At 53.3% G+C, this 21,819-nt stretch overlaps 1 protein-coding gene across 10 annotated transcripts in view; it reads left to right on the top strand.

Moving 5' to 3' along the window:
* The window catches only part of TNRC6A (trinucleotide repeat containing adaptor 6A), a 96,636-nt gene that overhangs the window by 13,814 nt on the left and 61,003 nt on the right, over positions 1 to 21,819 (top strand). For all 10 annotated transcript variants that reach the window (XM_076350696.1, XM_076350701.1, XM_076350700.1 and 7 more), the window contains exon 2: positions 3,869 to 3,942. In XM_076350696.1, the coding sequence (XP_076206811.1) occupies positions 3,869 to 3,942 (74 nt within the window). The remainder of the gene's footprint in view (positions 1 to 3,868; positions 3,943 to 21,819) is intronic.

The following is a 21,819-nucleotide window of genomic DNA, read 5'->3' as shown; positions in this document are numbered from 1 at the left end:
GGGGGACCGTGCACTAACTCCCCGTGCTGCAAACGCAGACCTCCTTGCTGTCATACTTGAATTAAGCAAACTCATTATTTTTTGTTTTGTTTTGACCAGAGGATTTCCTTTTTTTATTGAAAATATTTTTGTCTATTTTCTGCAAACCTTTTACTTACCACTGCCAAATATAATCTCACTAATGGGATACTAAATCCAGATTCACCTAATAGCCAGCTACATCCCTCATACCTTACCCAATACCTCTCATCAAAGGGTTCCCTCTGAACATGCATTTGTCTTTCAAGAACTGATAACAGTAATGAAATATAAAGTCAATGAAATGTGTCTGAGGACCTCTCCAAAGAAGATGCATTCAGCTCTGGAAACCTGTTGTCGTAAGCTGTGGTACCAGGCGCAGGATGGCTGAAGTCCGGTTCCTTTTGGATAAAGCACGACCGCAGCGCCGTGCCGTGCGGGGAGCCGGCGTCGAGTGGACGCAGCCCTACGGTCCCTGAGCGGGCAGAGCCCTGCGGTCCCTCTGCAGAGCCCTGCGGTCCCTGAGCAGGGCCAGTGGCCTGTGCGCCCCGCGGCTGCCGGTGCAGTGGGCTGCAGGTGTGAGCTCAGGGCAGCATCGGGTCTGTTCTGCAGCGCTTACTGCTGCGATGCAGCTTTGGGATGCAAACTCTCCCCCCTAGGTAATTTCCTGGCAGAGCGAAAGTCTTGCAAGGCCGATGTGAGGCCAGGGAAGATGCATGTGAAAGACCAAGATGATGATGGGGTTTGAATTCAGGCTCCACTTGAACGACTCTTGAGACGACCTCCTTTTGTGGCCTTGGGCAGCTCTGGAGCTTTCCCATGCTCCACTCCTCCAGCAGGCCATGCTGCTTATTTCTCTGGGTCCAGAGAGCATAAATTAGCTGCAATTTATGAGATACTTGCAAAAAATTGAATCTAACTGTTCAAGACTGTTGTTGGTATTAACACACGCTACTTCCAAAGTATCATTGTTATGTCAGGGCACGAGGATTCCCAGCAGCACTTTTCCCGTACAAAAGGCACGTATATCCTGGCTGCTGTGCTGCTGTCGAACCGAGGCCATCAGTGAAAGTCAGTACGAGGCGGTCAAACAGATTGGCCCGACAAACAACCCCCATGACTCGGCCGGGACTCGCGTCCCTCCGTGCATTACTCTCTTGTAATTACTAACTGCTGTTTCCAGCCAGTGAAGCAGGACTCTCCTCAGCCCTGCTCCTCTTCTGGTACCAGGGGTAGCTTTATTTCGGTGTTTACCCTTCTTGGTCCACACACGGGCACAGGGCAGGAGTCAGCTCCGGCTGGCAGGTGGCATCGCCGCAGCTGGGATCGCCTCGCCGGGGACAGCTCGTTTGCAGCAGGATGGGGGGATTGCATTAATAGGGAATATGTGTGTCAGTAGCGAGGACTTCAGGTGGCACTTGCAGCAACGGCGGTGGGCTCCAGCTGTGTAGACACGTTTGACGTGGGGAATGAGATGCACAGGGAGCAGCCTCCTGCCCTCGGTGGGGTTAGCAGGAAACCCTGCGTCCCCTTTGCCAGGAGAGGGTCAACAGGAGAGCTCCTCTGGCCGCCTCTGCTGTGCTTTACTGTGTGCCGCTGCCCCAGCCTGTCCCTGTCACCTCCCCGTCAGGCGCATGCCGGCCTCCAGCCCTCACCCGGGTGCCTTCCCCAGCCTCGCATCGCTGCTGCTGCCCATCCCTGCCCCTCCTGCCCCTGCAGCACCCTCCTGCGCAGGACGCGGTCCCTCCGCCCTGCTGCTCCCAGGGGTGCTCGCTGGCCTTCCCTCAATGTCACTGATGCCCTCTTCTTTTCTTTCTTTTCTTTCCCTTTGACCACTGTTGTGCCTTTTATGAAGCTTCCCAGCTGCGACGGCTGGATTTTCCCTCTGCCGTCGCAGCGAACGCCGGCCGGACTGAACTCACAAGCAGCACAACAGCGTCCGAGGAGGAGTGCTGTGTGGGCATGCTGCTGCCACGCTGGGTTTAACTAGTCCTGCGTGTTACCTTGCACTACCTGCAATTTCGGGTGGCACGCGGTCACTCGTCTCCTGGCTCACCCCTGGTGACTTCGGGAATACCTCGGGCTCTGGCACGGACCATGAGTACGCATGTCTGTCCGCCCCCTTCCTCCCTTAACCCAGCGCTTTGCTTTCCCTTCTCTCCCTGAGCTGGTCTCTCTTCCCTTTGCTTTAAGGATTGCCCTCGCCAGTGACCACGTGTCACCCATTCCCTGAATCCTTGCGGGAAGCTGCAGCCTCTCCTCCCTGCTGCTCCTGGATAACGACACTGCAATATGCTTTCACTCACCAAACCGTAATCTGTTCTTGCATGTAACGAACAGCAATAGATCCCCCTTCTAGGCCTATTAAAATACCAAAACCCGCACAGAGAAAAGTGTAAGAGTACGCAGGACAAAATCAGGGTGTCCCATCCCTTCCCCGCAATATTGGGAGTGATTAATGTGACACTGTTGCTGTCCATCTTGCTTTTGTTTAATTATCATTTTTGTATTGTTCGTGCCTCTGGAGACCCGATCTGGCGGGAATGGCTTGATGGATTATGTATGAAATCCAGGTCAACACGTCCAAGTATTACTGCCTCATAATTTGCTGCGCCACAGAGGCCAATATAGATGCCTTGTGTTATTAATTACACCAATATATTTTCATGAGTAATGTGATTAATTAGGCTGTATTTATTACAGTTGCAGGCCTGTTCTGTTGCTGTGTTTGTTCTTGGATGGAGGTGGCTGGCTCAGAGAGCAGGCAGCAAAATCTGTAGCTTGGACTCGGTCTCGTTCCTTCTCTTCCAGAGCGTTCAGGGGAAAAATAAAATTCCATACGCTGCACTTCGCGTGCCAGGGAGCCACGAGGCAGCGGGGGAGAGGAAAGCGGGGCTGCCTCCGGCCACGGTTGCAGGGCGGTTGGTCCCGGGAAGGGACGGGCGCTGCCGGGGCTCTCCTGGCTGCGGCTGGCACCTGAGATGCTGCCCAGAGCTGGCTGCCAGGCTGCAGCGTCAGCTGCCGGGGAGCGGGTGAACCCTTGGCGGTGGCAGGACGAGCAGGGAGATGCTGAACGGGCCGGAGGGACCCTGGTGGGAATCCTGCCCCGGGGCTGCCCGCACCACCCCATGCTCAGGGGCAGTCAAGATCACACCACCCGGGCTGGCTCCCGCCGGCGTCTCGGCACCCAGCACCGCGCTGGCCTCGCTTTTAGCACTGCAAGGGTGAATTACACTTGAAATAAATCACAGAGACTCATCTGCTCTCACTGAACTTCTTAAAAAGTGTGTCAACGAAGTCGTTCCTGTAACTCATTTTTATTTTCCTTTTACAAGCTCAAAGTACGGGATCTAAACCATGCTGAGTGTGGTCCCGTGCCGCTGGCTTACACCTGCGGGGCTCGGGTTCACAAAGTGGTTTTAACTTGTCACAGGCGATATCCTGATAAGCTGTTGTCAGTCTGCACGATGCAAAGACAGGACGAAGAGTTTGAAGCTTTGCTGTGGTGTGAAAATATTCACAGAAAAACAGATTTTTGACAAAAGCAGCAGCCTCCCCAGCTTGCTGGGTGCGTTTTCTCGGCGTCGGGGCTTCAGCCTCCCTGGCAGCCCACGGCCCGTGTCCCTCACCATGTCAGAGCTGAAACTGGGACCTGGGAAGTCTGTGGTCCCCCAGCTCAGCATCACCAAACCTCTGCAAAGCGCAGTGCTGGCCGGCTGGAGCCGGGCTCTGCCGGGCTTTCCGCAGGGCAAGAGGAACCTGTGCTTTGTTTTCTGCCTCTCGCTCTCAGAGCTCTGCTCCCGGCACCACAGCAGAGCTGAAACCTCTTCTGTCTTTTGTTTCCATAAAGGTCAAAGAAGAGTCATCGTCCTTTAAGTGCCAAGAAGAGGCCTTCCACCCTTTGGTGCAAGAAGACTTTGAACAGTAAGGCAGCTGCTTTTTCTTCCCGAATGGTTGCTGCTTGATTGCATGTACATTGATTTTACTCTGGCCATTTTTTTCCTTCTTGTCACGAGTTTGATTGCAAGGGTTTGTTTCTTTGCTTTTTCATGTAATTTAGCCCTGGCAGTCACACAAACAATCAAGTCGGTGATGGGGTATTGTCCTGTCTTCCCAGTGATGCTTCAAGATCTCGAGTTGCAATTTTCCCATCAAGTTATTCCTTCAGTGGGAATGGCAGGAACTGGGGGAGGGTAGTCCTGGCTTCTCTGGAGCCTCACTAACCCCTCTGAGAGCACCTGGAGCCCTTCTTGCAGAGGCAAGGGCTGAATTGCAGCTCCATTGACCGGTGGTCCTGCAAGCACCCAGCCTGGGAATCAGGGCAGTTGTCAGCCAGCAGGCTGGGGGACCCCATTTCTGTGTGGTTTGACTGTCTCACTGGAAGGGGGTGACTTGTGCGCCTTGGGGGACTGAGGACAGCGAGCTGGCAGGGTGCAGGATCAAACCCAGTGTAATTAAGGTGGGCAGAAGCTGCTCCAGGTGATCCCCTTGCATCCCTGCCTGCAGAGGGAAGCAGGTACCTGATCCCATTAAAGTTTCTGACGTTTCCAGAGTGCTCTTCTTGCACCTTGGGGTGAAACTCAAAGCTTTTGCAGTGCTTTGGTGGATCCTGGGGGAGGCAGAGCCCCCGGTCGCTGTGTCACCAGCCGGCTGCCCTGTGCGGGCGGGTGGCAGAGTCCTGTTGCAGGCTGGCTCACAGCCGAAGCGGCAGCAAGGGGATGTTTTGCTGCACAGTTTCATACAAAGGCGGAGAGCGGCACAGACACAAAACGGGTCAGCTGCGGCTGTTTGGCTGTGCAGGACCTTGATTTAATTACGCCAATGGTTGCAATTGGCACCCAGCCTGATGTGTGCAGTCCCTGCCAGATCGCTGTTACGGATCTCCAGAAGTGCTCTCTGTCTGCAGCTCCCTGCAGCCATCGTTCAGACTGTGCCGTCAGGCTCGGGCTCCCCGCGCTTCTCAGCCCAGCATGGCCACGCGGTGCCGAGGAGGCTCATCGCCTCCGCCTTGGCACGGGCAGCCAGCAAAGCCCCTGGTGCAGGGGCTGTTGTACTGGCAAAACTGTGCATTAGCTGGGATTGCTGATCCCGTGTGGGAGATGGGAAGAGACCCCGCCAGCAGCTCCGGGGATGGTGCACGCACTTTTTGCACGCTAGGAAAGGTTTGCTATCTTGTGTGCTGGCATGCAGAAATGTACCTAATTGTGGCTGTGATGAAATGGCAGAAAAGTCGCAGCAGGAGTGGGATGGTGGGATTGCCTGGCGCCACCGAAAGCTGCCCATGCCGGTCCTGCGCTGTGGCCACCGCACCCATCCCCCTGTACTGGGGCCCCGGAGAAGCGCGGTGGCACCGTGCCACAGCTACCGGCAGCTGCCCTGGCGGCAAGGTGACAGCCCGCCGGCACGGTGGGGAAATGAAGCAGAGTCAGCCATAAATTAGGCAGGCTGGGACATGGTAGCCGGGCTCATTACCAACGAGCTCTCTCTCTACAGGTCCTGCTGCGTATTTATTTGTTTGTCCTGAGCTATGGGGAGTGTGAATCCCCCGTCTCCAGCAGCCAAGGGCAGGCACAGGCACTGGCGGTGCCGCAGCCCTGGGCTCTCGGTGCCCGCAGCTGCATGGGGCTGCGCCGCTCCGGGGGTTTCCATCAGCAGCGTGGCCCCATGGCTTCCCTCTTCCTTCTGGCCAGGGTGGCCAGTGCAAGCGGGACTGAGCCCCGAGGTGACAGCACTGCCCCATGTGTGGAGAGCAGGGCTATGCCAGCCCACGTGGAAGCAGCCGTGGGGTGCAGAGGACACCCCAAAGGGCACTGTCTGCAGCCGCAAGAGCCTTTCCCAATTACGGGCACAGCGTCATCCATGGAGAAAAGCAGCATTTGTGTTTCTCATCAGGTCTCTGAAGTAGCTTGCGCTGTTTCTGAGTCCTACACCTCTTCCCTGACACCGGGACACACCGGGAGGGAAATAATGCAACTGGGAGCCATTCCCTGGCCGGGGGACCTGTGCTGAGTTTGGACAGACGTGTGCGCCCTGCCCTGTGTCAGAGCACGGTGCTCGGGTTGTGGTGAGGATGATCTCCCCATCCTCCTCGCCAGCTCTGCCTGGAAGGCACCAGGGAACTCAGCATGAAGTGAGACCTTCCCGAGATGGACCCAAATGGTCCTGCCCGGGGATTCAGCCATAGGCCAGGGAGGAGCCTCCTTTATTCTACATTTAGTTCTTGGGACTGATCCCCCTCCCCCTGGGACAAGCCCATCACTGAAAATGCCTTTTAGAAGCTCTGGTCACAGTCAAAATTAAATCAGAAAATGAACTATTACTCAAAGTGACTCGGAGTTGCTCAAGATTTATATGCTTTGGGCAGCTGGAGCTCCATTTGCCGGGATACCTGGGGAAGCCTCCGCCACTAGCACACCGTGACCGTTTGCAATTTCACACCACTTTAAACTCGCTCTCATTGAGATTGGGGAAATGAAAAATGTCTTTATTAAGGGAAGTCACAGGTCCCTGATTGGCTGCTAAATGTGTTTTAATGTGAGTGGGGAGGGCAGGAAGGGGTGCGGGGAACTGGGGCCACGTTGGTCACTCAGCTCCCATGGGAGCCTGGCAGGGCACAGCAACTCCAAACAAAGGATTTCTCTTTGGCTTTCCTACCATTTGACCATCTCAAAGATCATAGAATCATAGAATGGTTTGGGTTGGAAGGGACCTTAAGGATCATCTAGTTCCAACCCGCCTGCCATGGTCAGGGACGCCTTCCACTAGACCAGGTTCCTCAAACCTGGCCGTCCAACCTGGCCTTGAACACTTCCAGGGATGGGGCACCCACAACTTCTCTGGGCAACCTGTCCCAGTGTCTCACCACCATCATAGTAAATTTCATCATTATGTCTAATCTAAAGCTCCCCTCTTTCAGTTTAAAGCCATTATCCCTTGTCTTATCACTACATGCCCTTGTGAAAAGTCCCTCTCCAGCTTTCTTGTAGGCCCCTTCAGGTACTGGAAGGCTGCTATAAGGTCTCTCTGGAGCCTTCTCTTCTCCAGGCTGAACAACCCCAACTCTCTCAGCCTTTCCTCATAGGAGAGGTGCTCCAGCCCTCTGATCATCTTTGTGGCCCTCCTCTGGACTCGCCCCAACAGGTCCATCTACTTCTTATGTTGGGGACCCCAGAGCTGGACGCAGTACTCCAGGTGGGTCTCACCAGAGCAGAGTAGAGGGGCAGAATCCCCTCCCTCGACCTGCTGGTCACGCTTCTTTTGATACAGCCCAGGATACGGTTGGCTTTCTGGGCTGCAAGTGCACATTGCCGGGTCACGTTGAGCTTCTCATCAAGCAACACCCCCAAGTCCTTCTCCTCAGGGCTGCTTTCAATCCATTCTCCACCCAGCCTGTATTTGTGCTTGGGTTGGTGGCATTTACTTCAGGCCAGCAAGGTGGCTTGATGAACTCTCCATCACCCCACAGTTCAGCAGGTGTGGCAGGAGGTGACCTCCGCTCCGCAGCTGATGCGCTGAGTTCAACGCAGAGCTGTAAAACACGGGGATGTTGCGAGGAGCGCAGGGCTCGGGTGTCCCTGCAGGCCACTCAGGTGTGCATCCCATCACCCATGAAATATTGCAGGTACTTGTGTTCCCTTCTTTTGCGTCTCTGTTTGTTCCTTGTCCATAAATCCACGGTAGTCCCATTATAACACTTCCTCCTGTTCCCCTGCCCCAGTACTTGTCCGGCTACTCTGCAGGGAGGTCTCCCAGACCAACGAGCACCCTTTTCTGCAGAGACAGCAGAGGATATCCCGGAGCACTTGTTTGTTTCTCACTATCTTTAGGTGTTACAGCATCTCCAGCTCCTGCGATCTCGCTGTGCCCCACCTCTGGCTGGGACACGCTTTGCTGTTACCGGTTCACCTAAACCACGCGTACTGAACAGCAGGACATGGTATCAGTAGGAATATGCGTCTTTACTGGTGGGATCCAAACCAGGCAGGATGCAAATGCTTACAAAAGCTGTAAATGAGGAAAGGAAAACCTGCTTGGGAAGGCCTCGCTGGCGATGCTTCTCCTCGCTGTCACCCGATGTGATCATAGGGATGCATCCAGAAGTGCTCGGGCTGTGTTACCAGGGAGAGTAAACCCCCATCTCCTGCAGACGGCTCTCACAGAGCATCTTCAGGGTCAGTCCCCTGCAATTGTGCAATTGTGGGGGATGCCACCATGTTTTGGAGGGAGCATGCCTTTTGGCACAAGCCCTGGTGACGATCATGGGCTCGCTGGGCTGCTGTGCTCCATCTGGACCTCCTGGCAGTGCGATTCCTGGTGGTATCTCTTAATGAGTGACCCTCTGTACACAGATACACTTATGCACGCACGTGTGCAACATGCTTTGATAATTTATTCAGTTAAACACACCATTATTTGTGCTCCTACAAACACGAGGGTCTCAGTGACCGATCCCCCTGGGCATCCCACAGTGGCTCACACCTTGAGCAACCCCCATGTGTACGGCAGACGTGGAGCTGCACGGGGTGTGTTTCTGCTTCCCGCTGCTCTTGTTTCTCCAGCAGACCTTTGTGGGTATTCACTCCCTAATGATCTTTTATTCTTGCATTTTTATCTTTACTCCAGGAATCATGCACTAAACCCGGAGTGAAGTCAAGCACAGACCCTCCTCCCAGCTCATCCAGCCACGGTTTACAAAAGGCTCTGTTATTATCCCCACATCCACACTCTCTAACCCTGTAATTAGATGCTTAGGCTATGATTGCCCCATTGTCCGCTGGATGGGTTTAATCATTCTTTTCTCCTACAGTGGCAATTTTGTTCCAATTAATTATTTCAGTTTGAACAGCAATAGCTGGTTGAGTTTAGAGAGAAATTAAAAGGGTACAGAAGGATAATGAAGAGTGAGCTAACTAGGGAGAGACTGCAAACAGGGCTGTGCGTATCCCTGCTTCTCTTCCAGGCTCTCGCTTGCTCCCCAGAGAGCTTTCTGGGGCTGGAAAATGTTCTCCCTGGAAACGAGGATCCTGCATGCCACAGAAGCGCTGCCTGGCTTCATCCCTGCCTGGGAGGTTCGTTACTGGGTCTGATGGAAACAACAGGGCATGCTCACAGTCCAGCCCAGGAGGGAAAGTCTTTCTCATTCAGGCTTTAATCAACGTGTCTTAAACCCTGGTAGAGGCAGGGCAGGTTTTGGCTGGTTGTGCTGTATACCTTTGTTTTCCTGGCCAGCGGACATGCGTCCCAGTTCAGTCCCAGCTGAACAGGACCTGTAGCCAATTCCCATGAGACTCTCCCGGGAAGCAGCTGCACAGTGACACAATGCACCAGGTGGGATCCATGAAAGCAAAACAAGGTGCAAAAGAAAAGTGATGTCTGGTCCAGCATTTGTGTGTCAGCACCTCCTGGGAAAGAGGAAGAGCTCTCTCTAGTCCTAGTTCTCGCTAGACCCTGGATGGTTTTCAGAGCAGCATTGCCGTCTCCATGTGAGTGGATCCAGCTCTGGGCTGGAGGAGAAGCAGCAGGCTGGGACCCGGCTGCTGGTGGGACCCCGGAGCTCTCCCAGCCCTGCATCCCTCCCTGCCTGTTGAAGGCAACGGGCTGCCTGTCAGCGGCACTCATGGCTCTGCCGTGCCTGTGTTGTCAGCCGTGCAGCATGTTCACAGCAATCTGCAGAGCAACATCTGGTGGTGTTCCTTCCCGCCCCGAAACATCTGGACGCTTGGCTAGCTAACAGATACAAGCTGCCATTTGAGGGCCAGATGCACCCAGCACGTCCCGCACTCCTGGTTTAAAGTGCCATGGAAAATGGGACCGGGGAAGAGGGACGGTGTGTGCAGGGAGGAGTGAGGGAGGCTCAGTCGCTCCATTGTCCTGGAGTCTCTCCTTTCCCCGAGCTTGTGACGGCGGAGCTGCGCTTTCACCCTCCTGCCCAGCAAAAGCTGCTGCTGCAGCTGTGATGGTGGAGGCAGCGGCTGGCAGGGCGGGAGGCAGTGAGCAGGGGGCAGGCGCTGGCTGGGCACAGCAGGGAAGGCAGCGGCATAATTTTGGATCCACTCATGGCTCTCAGTGCAGCGTGAAGAACCTGCCAGAGCCACAGCACCCCTGTGAGTCCATCTTAAATGCTTCTGGCCTCGATTACTTTTAGACAGCCATGTTTTTCCTATTGGTACGGGCAGAAATTAATCCACACCCAGCCCTGGGATTAGTTTACCCAGCTCTGGCTCTGGCTCCCTGGATGGGAGGAGTTTTGCTTTCGGGGTCACTGGCTGGGAGAGAACCTCCTTTGGTTTGGGGTCTGCTCTCTGGCCTTGCCGGCCAGAGCAGGAGCTCAGCACCACCTTGGATACCCAGCCCTGGTGCTCAGTCTCTTGCATGACCAGTGTTCCACGAGCTTTGTGTCTCAAAACAAACCCAAAGGCGGGGGGTCAGAGAGCCAGGGCATGCTTGGGGACACAGCCCCGCTGCTGAAGGGGGATCCGCAGCGGCTGCTGCCCTGGCCAGTGCTGGAGCACCCAGCCGGGGAGGTAAGGCTTGGAGGAGCTTTCTCACCGTGCTAGACTGACCCTAAACACTGCTGTAAGATACATTAAATTAGAGCCAACGGCAAAAGCATGATCACCAAATCACTCATTAATTTGGTGGAATTACCGTCCAGTGTGGGAGCCGTTCTCAAGATGTTTTGGGATGCGACCGATTTGGATTTTAAAAAATTTAAAAGAAAAATTTAAGGTTAGACAAGGTTTTGAAAGGAGAGAAAAAAAAAAAAATCAATGCCTTTCAGGAGTTACAAAAATGCTGCCTGTGCAATCCATGTATAATTCAATGAATTCCAGAGTAGTTTGAATATTTAAATTATGTATGATCAAAGCAATAAAGAAATCTGCATTTCCTCACTCGGAGCCCCCCAGACATAATGCTCCCAAGTGTCCCCTCCCCAAAAGGCAGCTCCTTCCTCGCTTCCACACTCCCAGATCCATTGAGCCTCATTGCTCCAAAGAAATTGAGTTCGACTGGAAAAATACGGCCGTCAAGTGCAACCGCTGTTCTTTAATAAATCCGAGATGCATTGCATCTCCAGCCAGCGCCGTTGCCAGGGCAATGGTCATTGCCACCACCGCAGGGCAGGCCTGGGGAGGGGTGATGGGCACGGCGCGGGGGCGAAGGAGCCCCCCACGCAGGCAGCCCTGCACTGCCGGCACGCTGCCTGCAGCCCCGCGCTGCCTGCAGCAGTGGCTGGGGAAGCAAAGCTCCCGCAGGGGAGGACGGCGGCAGGCAGCCGAGCTCCGACCGCCGGCACAAGAGGGTGGAGGGGTCTCGTCCCCCACCGCCGCCTTTCTCGGGGTCTGCAGAATGGCAGCTCCGGCTTTGCTGCGCGTCCCCCTGCATTACTCTGTGGTCCTGGGGGTTGTTAGTCCTGTCCTCCAAGCCGCCGTGGACGTGTCTGTTTCCTCTCCCAACTCCTGTGCTCCTGGACCGGGACGCAGCAGCTCCCCTCCTCTGGCTGCGGCCATGGCCAGCCAGGCCAGGAAAAAAAGGAAAAAAAACAACAAAATGCTCCCTCTGCCCCTCCCCCTGCCCCCTCTCCAGATGCTGTAAATTTTCATTAGTATTCTGTAATTTAATGATCTATTCCCAAGAGAAAATTAGTCTTCAATTTACAAAAAAATCCCTGTTAATTTAAGCATAATAGTAGGAGAGCGATGCGAGTGTTGGAGCCCTGTCCTGCACCTCCCGCTCCTCCCTCTCCGCAGCCTTGCAAAGGGCAATTACAAGGGAGAATTTTAATAATACACTACAGTCCATTTGAAATCTCCCGATGAAGACTGCGAAGAGGTTCCTGGGGGCAAGAAAAGCAATTTCCTCCTGAAACAAGAGGTTATTTTGAACCAGGCAAACAAACCGATTCAGCTGAAGGTTGTTGCTGAAAGCCTGAGAGAGGCAGGAACGCACTGGGCTTGCTGGGCGAGCCGTCAGCGCTCCCCCGGTTGGCAGCCGCCACTGAACTGTCCCCGCTCTTAAAATGGCAGCCGGTCCCAGGGCCCTGCGGCGTCCTTTGCAGAGCTGCCCAGGCAGCACGCCCCTCTGCCAGCCGAAACGCTGGGTTAGAGAGGCGCCGTGCCGGCTCTCATCTGGAGACGCTGCGGGTCCCTCCGTGCAGACCCAAGGCTGCAGGCTCTGTGCCTGCCTGCCCTGCCAGCGCTGCCTGCTGCCGGATGGGGGGCAAGGGCGTCTGTCCCCCGCACACTCGCCCTGCTCGTGCCGAGGGTGGCGTGTGAATCCTGAGCGTCAGCCGGAAGCCATCTCCTCTGCAGATATTGAGATAGATGATGGTGGCTTTGCTCATTAGAGGCTGTGGCAAAGGGTAGGTGCTTGGAGTCTCCGTTCCGGGGAAGCGCTGCAAGGGGAGCTCATTAACTTGAAAAATTGGGTCCGGAGGGCTCATTTGTCTGATATCAGTTCACTGTTTTTTCTAGTAATGTGGAAAATGAGGGAGGGGAATCTGAGCCTCTTCTCGGTGACCGACTCTTTGATTTACCCCTTTCTCATTCATGTCCTCTCTTTCAAATTGCCTTTAATACTGTTTATTTTCCATGGTTCTTAAGCCTATCCATTTGGAACATAACCCTTTGCTCCCATGATACTGCACTGCTACACATTTTTTTATCCTAGCACCACAGGGATGCTTTCTAAGGGGCCCATGATACTGTCCTGGTCAGGCCAGGGTGGTCTGAGAGCAAAGCCTGGGCAGGATGGAGAAAGGGGCTTTTGGCTCTTCACCTATCTCAGCAGCCAAAGGCTGCTGTTGGTGGGCCAGGGAATTGTGGGGTTCAGGGCTTAACGCCCTGTCCTTGTCACAGCCTCAACTCTCACCATGGTGGATGCCACCGTCCACTGTGGTCTCAGCACGGCACCCACTGCAGGGTGCTGCCGTATGGGCTTGCTCCCTGGTTTTCTGCAGGAGCCTGGTTTGTGTCCCCCCATTGCCTCCCCTTGTTCCCCAGGATCGTGGCAGGCGGCTGGCGGGCAGAGCCCGCTCTGAAACGTCAGAGACGGCTGATCCCAGCGCTCCAGCATGACTGCTCGCGCGGGGAGGTGACAGACGCTCTACGGATGGAGAGGCTGTAATGTCAGCTGAACCCTTGGTGATTTCCCTTGGTTTTCTGAGCGAATTTACAGCAGAGACTGCTGAAGGACATCCCCCCTTGCAAGTCGGCCGCCCCCGAGCTGTGCAGATGCAGAATTCCCCGCAGACACACAGCTGCCTTCCCGAGGCTTGCCCCACACAGGGGCTTGCTGCCAGACTCATCCGTCTTGAGCACCACCCCTGTGGCAAGCCAGGCTTTCGGCAATCCCGCTGGCTGCACGCTCTCTCCTCATCACCCCCGTGTCTGCTGGTACACAAACCCATGCCAGATCTGGCTGAACTCCCTTGAAGGTCAGGCTGAGCTCTCACTGCCTTCCCCGAGTGCTGTCTAGCAGAGGCAGGAGCCACCGGCGTGAGCCCTCCCAGAGCCCCCCGAGGCTACAGCCGGGGCCGGATCAGCACCCCTACGAGGGGTTCTATGGCTCACGGGATGCAGACACTCCTGCTCCAGCCGGCGTTGCAGGGCAGGCTCCTGGCGTGCCTCCCTCCACCCCGCCTGCAACCACGCCTGCAACAAAACTGACGATTAATAAAAAGTGTTAACAGCAATCACGTTAATTGCATCGAGCCATTAATAAAGGCAGAGCTGTCAAACCACAGCAAATATCTGAATGGAAGCCTGGAGCAATCCCCCGCCAACGTGCTCCCCTGGCCCCGGCCGGCGGCAGGTAACGAGGTCGTTTTCTCTCCTGCGCACGGAGAGGAGGACACGCTTTTAGCAGAGCTCCCGTGGAGAAGGCGAAGGGACGGGCTCGGCCGCGGGAGGCTGCCGAGCCCCGGTCAGCATTTCTGCCTCCCATCAAATGAGAGTTTAGCATCTCTGCTAACTGACACAAATGTAAATCATGTTCTCTTCACAGCCAGCCGTTCCCCGAGATGTTGTTAAATTAGAAGGGAAATCTATTTCCTGTTTAAAAAAAAAAAAGCGAGCGAACTCAGTGTTAAATATAGATATATGATATGTAAATGAATCTGACAACTGAGTGAATAAAAAATGAAGGTTTAAATTATTGAAGGGTAGGAGGAGATGGCGCATGCAAATAGCATTAATGTGGAAAGAGGCAGCTCTCTGAACAGGGAAAGGAGGTTTTGAAACATAATTATTTCTTTTAAGAAAAGGGCTACATATTAAATAAAAGCCAACAGAACGGGCACATGTTTATTTCAAAGGCCTTTCTTTCCATCCTGTCACTTAATTCTCCCGGCTTTTTTTTTTCCCCCTGCAAAGCAATGGGAGAAATTGAAGGCTACTGAATATTTTAGCTTTAATTAAAATAAGATAAATTAAGTTTTGATTGTTACACGGGAACAAATGAGTCCCAGAGATGGCTGATCACAGGCTGCTATTGCGAGGGCTGGGAGAAGGTGTTTGTTAATTGATTTAGTGGGGACGGGGGTCTTCGACCTTCAGAGCCATTGCAATCACATCCCGGTTTATCGCAACCCCCTGGAAACGCTTGTGACTTTCAGCATGTTCGCAGAGATAGCATGGACTTAATTTAAATGGAAAAATACCTGCCTCGAGATTGTAGCCTGCCAGAAGGAGTTAATTACACTTAAACTGTGATGACACTATGGTTGCTTTTGCTCTTGTTTCACCGCGTGTTGCAGAGACCGCAGGGGCAGGAATAAAAGGGAGCGCGGTGCCGGGCTGAGCTGGCTCCTCTGCCCGCGGCGGCCACAGGGCCAGGCTGCAGGAGCATTAGCAGTTCAATATTGAAAATACAAAACTAGCTGGTTATTTTTATCAGCGGTAAAGCTGACAAGGAATTCCGGCCGAATGGGCATTCTGCGAGCGCAGTAAATGTCTTCATTACCTTCCACGCAGCTGTATTTATGCCTCTCTGACCCTCTTCAGGACTGACAGGGCAGGTTACGGGTTTCCTTTTCCTAATTCAGTACATGATGGCTTGGGACGAGTTGTTAAAGCTATAGATCAAAATGTCATTTATTAGAAAAGTGCCTCCCCAGGGATTCTTATCCTTCGTTTATTATTTGTCGCGTGCTGACAATGTGCTCTGTTCTGTCTAATCTGTCTTTCTAGCTATTTATACAGCCCTCATCACAGCAGCACCTGAGTGCCTCCCATTGCTTAAAAAATGAGGTTTTGTTTCCCGCTCCCTTCCCTGCTCTGCGAAGCCGGCGAGGGCTTCGGGATTTATGAAAAGCGCATGGGATTTATTTTCCCATTCGATTCCAAGTTATCCGTGGTGAAGGGTCCACCCTGTCCCCCACGGCAGAGGGGGGGATCTGGCCCCGGGGGCTCGGCGGGGTGATGCACAGGAGCTCTCCCCACTGCCCGGGACGGTGCCGTCACAGGCGCTTTGGTGGCGGGTGCTGCCACGGAGCAGAGACCTCCGGGTGGCCCTGGCTTCCCCCGCATCACGTCGGTCTTCGCTGGCTTTAGCCACTGCCTGATGCGGGCCTCGGGCAGGCAGGGGTGAGGGCAGGGGGTGCTTCCAGCCCGCAGCGGGGGAGCCCCACGTGTTCCCCGCCCGGCCGGTGCCTCGGCCCACATCCCGGCAGGACACAGGAGCCATTCGTGTGGACTTGCAGGCTATTCCGACAGGACACGGGAGCAGTTCCTGTGCTTTAAATGATAAATCACCCTGCACCAGTATCAGACACACAAATCGTGTTCGTCACCACAAACCATTTATGAGCCAAAATTTGTTGAAATAATTCTGCATAGCGACTGTTACACCTTTTTGCAGATAAACTGAGAGCTCTGCAGGGGCTGGATGTGCTGAATGCTCAGTCTGTATCGCCGCCCAGACCAGTCCAGCGGGGTTTGTGCCTGCTGCATTAACCAATTAAAGCAATTCCTCCCCTCCACAGACAGCTTTTGCATTGATGAAATGAGGAGGGAAGAGAATTCCTCCCTGGACAACCCCCCCCCATTTTCACTGTCAGCTTGAAGGATGCCATTCATTCTGCTTGTCCTCTCCTTAGACTAGCAAATACCCTCAGTAGCTGTGGAAGCTGTAGGTGCACACATATCTATCTGCCGTAGGCTGTCTCTAATTTGCTTAGGCAGCATAAAGCTCTCCTTAGTAGATGAAGATGGCACTGACAATGCACTGACAAATTCTGCCGTGTTTGAGAGAGACTGTGATTTTTGCCATTGAGACTTATTTGCAGGACTCCACAGCCAACCCCCCCAGTCCAGGCACCTTCCAGGCAGTGCCTGTCACACCCCTGTGCTGTAGCATCGACCTCCCTCCCACCTAAGTCAGACCTGCCCAGCAGCGGCCTTGGTGGGCTCCGTGAAGTTTTTGGAAAAGCTCCCTTCTCGACCCTGTGAAGTCCTCCATAGGATTTCTATCTCACCTTTAAACACTTTCTGCTACTTGAACCTTTACCCTTGGGAAGCTCTCCCTCGATCAGTCTGTAAGGATGCTGCCCTTTTTACTTCTCCCTGTGGTATCCGAGTACCCAGTCAAAGGGTGTGTTTATACAGCTGTGGGCAGTGGGGGGAAGCTAATAACCACCTAACCCACAGCTACAAAAGAGACTAAACCCTGCCTTTCTAATGGTCTGAATGTATAAAATACAGAGTTCATCACAATCCTCAGGGGGTTCAGGGCTCACCTTCTGTTTCCCATAGTTTTTCTACCCCCAGTCTGACACTTAGAGATTGGGCTTCCCTGGAGGATGGCCCCTCTCCTGCCTGACCTGCCCTCACTCTGCCCCATCCTAAGGCTCTCGTCTTTGGAGAGCCACTGCTGCAGCTCTCCTGTGGCCACGTGGCAGCCTTGCTTCTCCGCTTTACACCCAGAGAGCTGCACAGAGTTTGGAGAAAGCGCTTCTCCTCCGAGCTGAGACACTGCTTTGTTCTGCCCAGGTGAGAGCTGCTGTCGATCCTTTATGACTGACCTATTCATAGACAAGCCGCCCTGGTCCCTTGGTCCAGGGACCACGGATGAGGACCGTGGGGCCAACCCAGTGCTCAGCAGCCGTACAAGAACCCCCAATTTCTGTTTAAAGCACATGCGCTTTCTGAGAACCCCCTTCTCTGTCCTCGCCCACCAGAACAGCCCAGGTCCCGGGCACCGGTGTGACCGAGAGCCGGCATCTGGTCCTGCCTCCCAGATGCAACCCCCTCTCTGGGGGGTTCAGCTGGGCGCTGGAGGGACCACCGCCCCTGTCTCTCGACTCCTGTGGCTCCGGTGGCTCCCAGTCCATCCCAGGTCCTTTCTTCCCCCGGTTTGGCCGCCGTGTCTCCATGGCAACACACTCTCCCTGCCGCAGAGGCATCCTTGGCTCGCCACTTCCAGCGCCGCATTTGTATTCCCAGCCTTTGTCTCCTGCTCGGCGCTGGCAGCCGGCCAGGCCAGGCATCCATTTCAAAGCAGCCTTTGTTTTATTGGTGAAATAGCTGGTCAGAAATATATGTGATTTAATCAAGGCGAGAACACTTTGTTTCTTTGCTTTTCTTCCTCCCCCCAGCCAAAGTGCAGTTGCTCGGCCGAGCTGGCTGTTACCTGCACTCGGGGAAAAGCCCCGCAGACAGCAGATCGCCCTGCTAAGAGCCTGCGAAAATGGGTCTGCACCAGCTACGGTGTGTCAGATGGGCAGCAGCAAGCAGGGGGGAGACATTTTCTTTCTCTCTCCCACTACCTAGGCGTATCTGAAATTTTCTTTCACAGTCAGACGTGTCATTTTCAGAGCAACCCTGTCCACGAGGTTCAGGTACAGCTGGGTTTGCTGAACTGCAAAGCCCAGTAGCTGAGATCCCAGTCCCTGGGCAGGGGAAAAAGCTGCTTGGAGTGAAAGAGGAGCCCAAAGACAGGATCCCACCATCAGCTTACTGCTCCTTCCCTCCTGCGGCTGCCTGCTCCTGCCGAGGGAGGCAGGACTGAAGCCAACTTGCTAGAGGGTGTGATCCGTTAATTGCAGTATCCATCCTTCTAGTCTGTTTTATACTACTCCCTTCTAGGGGAGTTCAAGGCTTAGAAAATGTGATGATATTACACATCTGCTTAAGTGTGCAAAGATATATGCAAAAGTATGCACGTGCATACATGGGTATACTGATGCAGGTTTAGTGGAGACCTTGGTTTCCAGGCACTGTGGCCCTTGGCTCTGGTCAACCTGTTCCTTGGAGGTCCTTCCCCAGGGTGCAGAGAGGCAGCCAGGAGGGGACACAAAAGGGGGCCCCAAAGGAAGGCAATGGTATGTCATTGCTGAGGTCCTGGCGCTCCCCAGGGCCTCCCTGTACGCTCTCAGAGCATGAAGTGAGGCAGGAGGAAAAAGGAGAGAGTGACTGGAGAACAGTGAAGACTTTGTTAAGGGCAGAAGCCGCGTATCTTAGCCTTGTCCAGAAATAAAACGTCTCCAGGAGCAGCCTGTCCTCTGATAAAGGTGACCTTGGAAGGCAGTAAAAGCTGGGCAGCCAGTCCCGTGACAGCGGCTGCGGGGAGTTTATCTGGCAGGAGGAGGAGGAAGGTTTCCAGCCCTGGGAAGACCCGGGGGAGTGTCCGGGAGTGCCAGGCCAGTGATGGGCATGGCTGCTGGAGCACTGCGGGTGGGCTGCCAGGGAAAAACAAGAGCAGCTTATCTAAAAAAAGCCCAAGTGAAAAAAAATAAGCCTTTTGTAAGAGACGTAAATGAAAATACACAAAAATGAATGAAATACTTGGGATATACTCTGCGATTTTTGTCAAGTCAACACAGAGCTGGCATGAATTAGATTCATGCACAGCACATCTGGTAACAGGGAAGGTAGAGATGTCAGTGTCAGTCCAGAGCAGCAGACCTCAAGTCTCTCCTCTATTATGAGAATAACTCTGGAGTCTGTTTTATACTGTGAATCTCTGCTGTCCTGCAGTGATATGTGGACATACCAAATAACTATATTTTCAGGTGTGTTTAGGAGCAATTTAAATAATCAAGACTTTAAAATTAGTGTTCTTTGAAAACTAATCTCCAGACAACTTACGTCCTCAGCTGATGTGCACAGTATGCAGTAGCATGATGCAGCTTTTAATACATTGGATGCCTGGAGCAAAACATCCCTCCTGCCCAGGAGGAATTGGGGAGATTTGCATATGCCCGATCTATAAAGTATGCTGTTCAGACCCACTGAGCGTTTGGGCTTGATTTCTTGACTACAAATCAAAATACCAGACCAACTGCAGGGGAACAGCTAGCTCTGTCTGTCCAAAGCTCATGCCGTCATGCTGTCTTCTGCCTACTGCTACGGGGAGCAGGTGGGAGAGGGACTTCTTCAGCCTTGGGCCACATCGTCCACAGCCTGGCTGCTGCTGAGCGGAGTTGCAGCTGGAAGTGGGCATGAAGCTATTGGCCTCAAAGGTCTCGCAGGAAAGACCTTTCATCTTGCTAAACCTCAGACAGTCTTCTAAGTAATTTACTGCATCATTATGGTGAGATATAAACCACTCTAGCATTACAGTTCCCGTGACACATTTCACTGGAGTCATGGTGTCAGCCTAGATGTGTTTCCTACGTCCCAGCTTAGGAAATTGCATGCTATCCAGCTCTGCGTATGAATAATTGAAGGGAATGCTGTGTGCTCGTCCTCTCCGGCCGGCCCCGTGACTCCCCTCTCGGGCATGTGGAGTACACCGGGGAGCAGGTCAGTCTCCCTGCAGGATCAGGGCAGAGAGGCACCTGCAGGGACAGCTCAGGTCTTTGGTAGCCCAAACTGCCCCCGAGTGACCATCAGGGAGGCTGTGTGGCTAATTCCCAGAGCACACGTGCAAAGCAGGCTTGGTTTGACTTCAGGCCGAAGCCTCGCCCAGGACTGCCCATCTTTTTAAAAGCAAAAGGAGAGGAGTCTGTCTCTGACAGAGGAGATGTCGTGCTGCTGCTGGCTGGACCGCTCTGACAGGGCAGTGGATCTGAAAATGAGAAGTCAGGAAGAAGGCAGAGGCAGTGGTGAGCCCCCAGGTAACGCGTGCAGGTGTGGCCCATTTCTTAATGATGGCCAAGACAAATCCAGGGTTTGAAGGTCTTCTTTAAAGGGAAGCCTGAGAAAAATCATAATTCTTAATAAATTATTGTTATACCAACAAAGGTCTACGCTGGCCAGTTGGTGGTTATCACCCATTTTAAAAAAGCAGCCAGCCAGCCACATTTCACGTCTCTGGTCTATCAGCCTGCCAGGTACCAAAGTCTGGGGCACGAGGTCTCAGCTTTCTTCCCCTTGCTGATCTGGAGACGTGTGCTGGGCTGGGACTGAGGCTCATGGCTCTGTGCCGGAGCGATGCTGCCCATCACCGGGGTCCCGCCACGGAGGCGATGGCTGCGCACGGGCTGCCGGAGGGGAGCCCTGCCCACGCCGTGGCAGGCGGCACACTGCAAACAGGGCTGCGGGCAGCGGGGACAAACCTGGAAAAGCCAATTGGAACAGGTAATTAAAATGTGAGATTTTTTTTTCCCCCCCAGATTCCCAGATACACACTTATAAATGTTTTAAGTGAAAGAAAAGCATAGCAAAACAATTACACCTCAGCAGAGCCACTGTTACGCGTACGTATGTCTGGAACAGGGAGCCATTTTACAGAGCCAGCAGTGAGCCAGTTCGTACGTATAAATAATTGTACAGTGCTGCTTCTGGGTGCATTTATCATTCCAGATACTGTAAGTGATTGCATTTATTCATTGCAGCCTGTTGTACAGTGCTTCCTCTCACACCCCAAAGCTTCACAGCTGATCCTACCTGCTGTGGAAGATGCACAATATCAGATCATTGCTGGACTGATTAATAAATAATAATTAGGCTAAATTAAAGCAGCTTCTTTAGGCTAACATGCTGCCCTTAAAGAACTGTCTCAGTCTCTGACTAGGTAAGGAATGAGCTGGCTGGCATTCAGAAGCACAATGCAAAATCTTGCCTTTCATTTGATGGCCAAAATCAACTGCTGCATTTAAGCCTCACACCTCAGCCACTGTCGCCAAGAGGTGGGAAAGGCCCCTCTGGATTTGTACAGCTGGAGAGAAGCAAAGCCAGGTCCAGAGCCTAGATTTTGCATAGACCTGCAGGTTAAAGTCACTTTTCCTAAAGCTTAAACTTGTTTGCATGTCTCCTGCTTGGAAAGGTGACTAGAGAAAGTTATTTTAATTCTATAGCAGAGGAAATAAGCTATATAATAAAACTAAATAAAGTTTTAATAATAATAATGATGTCACATTTTAGGATTTTTTGCTCTTCAGTACATGCTGTGACCTTTGCAAACATTAACAAATTAAGGTGCATCGTGTGTTTATGAATTGTTGTTGACTAGGTCCATGTACAGCTGGGAGAAACGGCAGCACAGGAGTTGAGAGTCGCACAGAAAGATCATGGCAGATGCCAGCCACGGCCTAGGCACGACAGCTGCTGGAAGTGCCTCCCCGGCAGCACCGACATGACTTTGCATGAGGACACTTCCCCACCTGGAGACAGTCCCAGGAGGTAACAAGTGCCAGAGCTCATGCTGTAGTCTATGGTGCTGCTCAATAAAGTGTGTCCTGGCCCCATTTTATTCTCTGTAATTAGGAAATTCAGCAGATGAATCGCTTTCTGAAGCCTAAACCAGAGAATATTGCTGGCACAAAAAGAAACAGTCTGTGGCAGAGTAGAAATCATTTGTGCTATTGTCAGAGAGAAGTGCAAAAGAAATAGGTGAAATCTTCTGTTAATCTGGTATGGT

Source organism: Aptenodytes patagonicus, chromosome 13 (assembly GCF_965638725.1).
Source record: "Aptenodytes patagonicus chromosome 13, bAptPat1.pri.cur, whole genome shotgun sequence".
Classification (NCBI taxonomy): Eukaryota; Metazoa; Chordata; class Aves; order Sphenisciformes; family Spheniscidae; genus Aptenodytes; species Aptenodytes patagonicus.
Note: the sequence above shows the minus strand (reverse complement) of the source record. Positions and strands in the feature narration are given on the sequence as shown.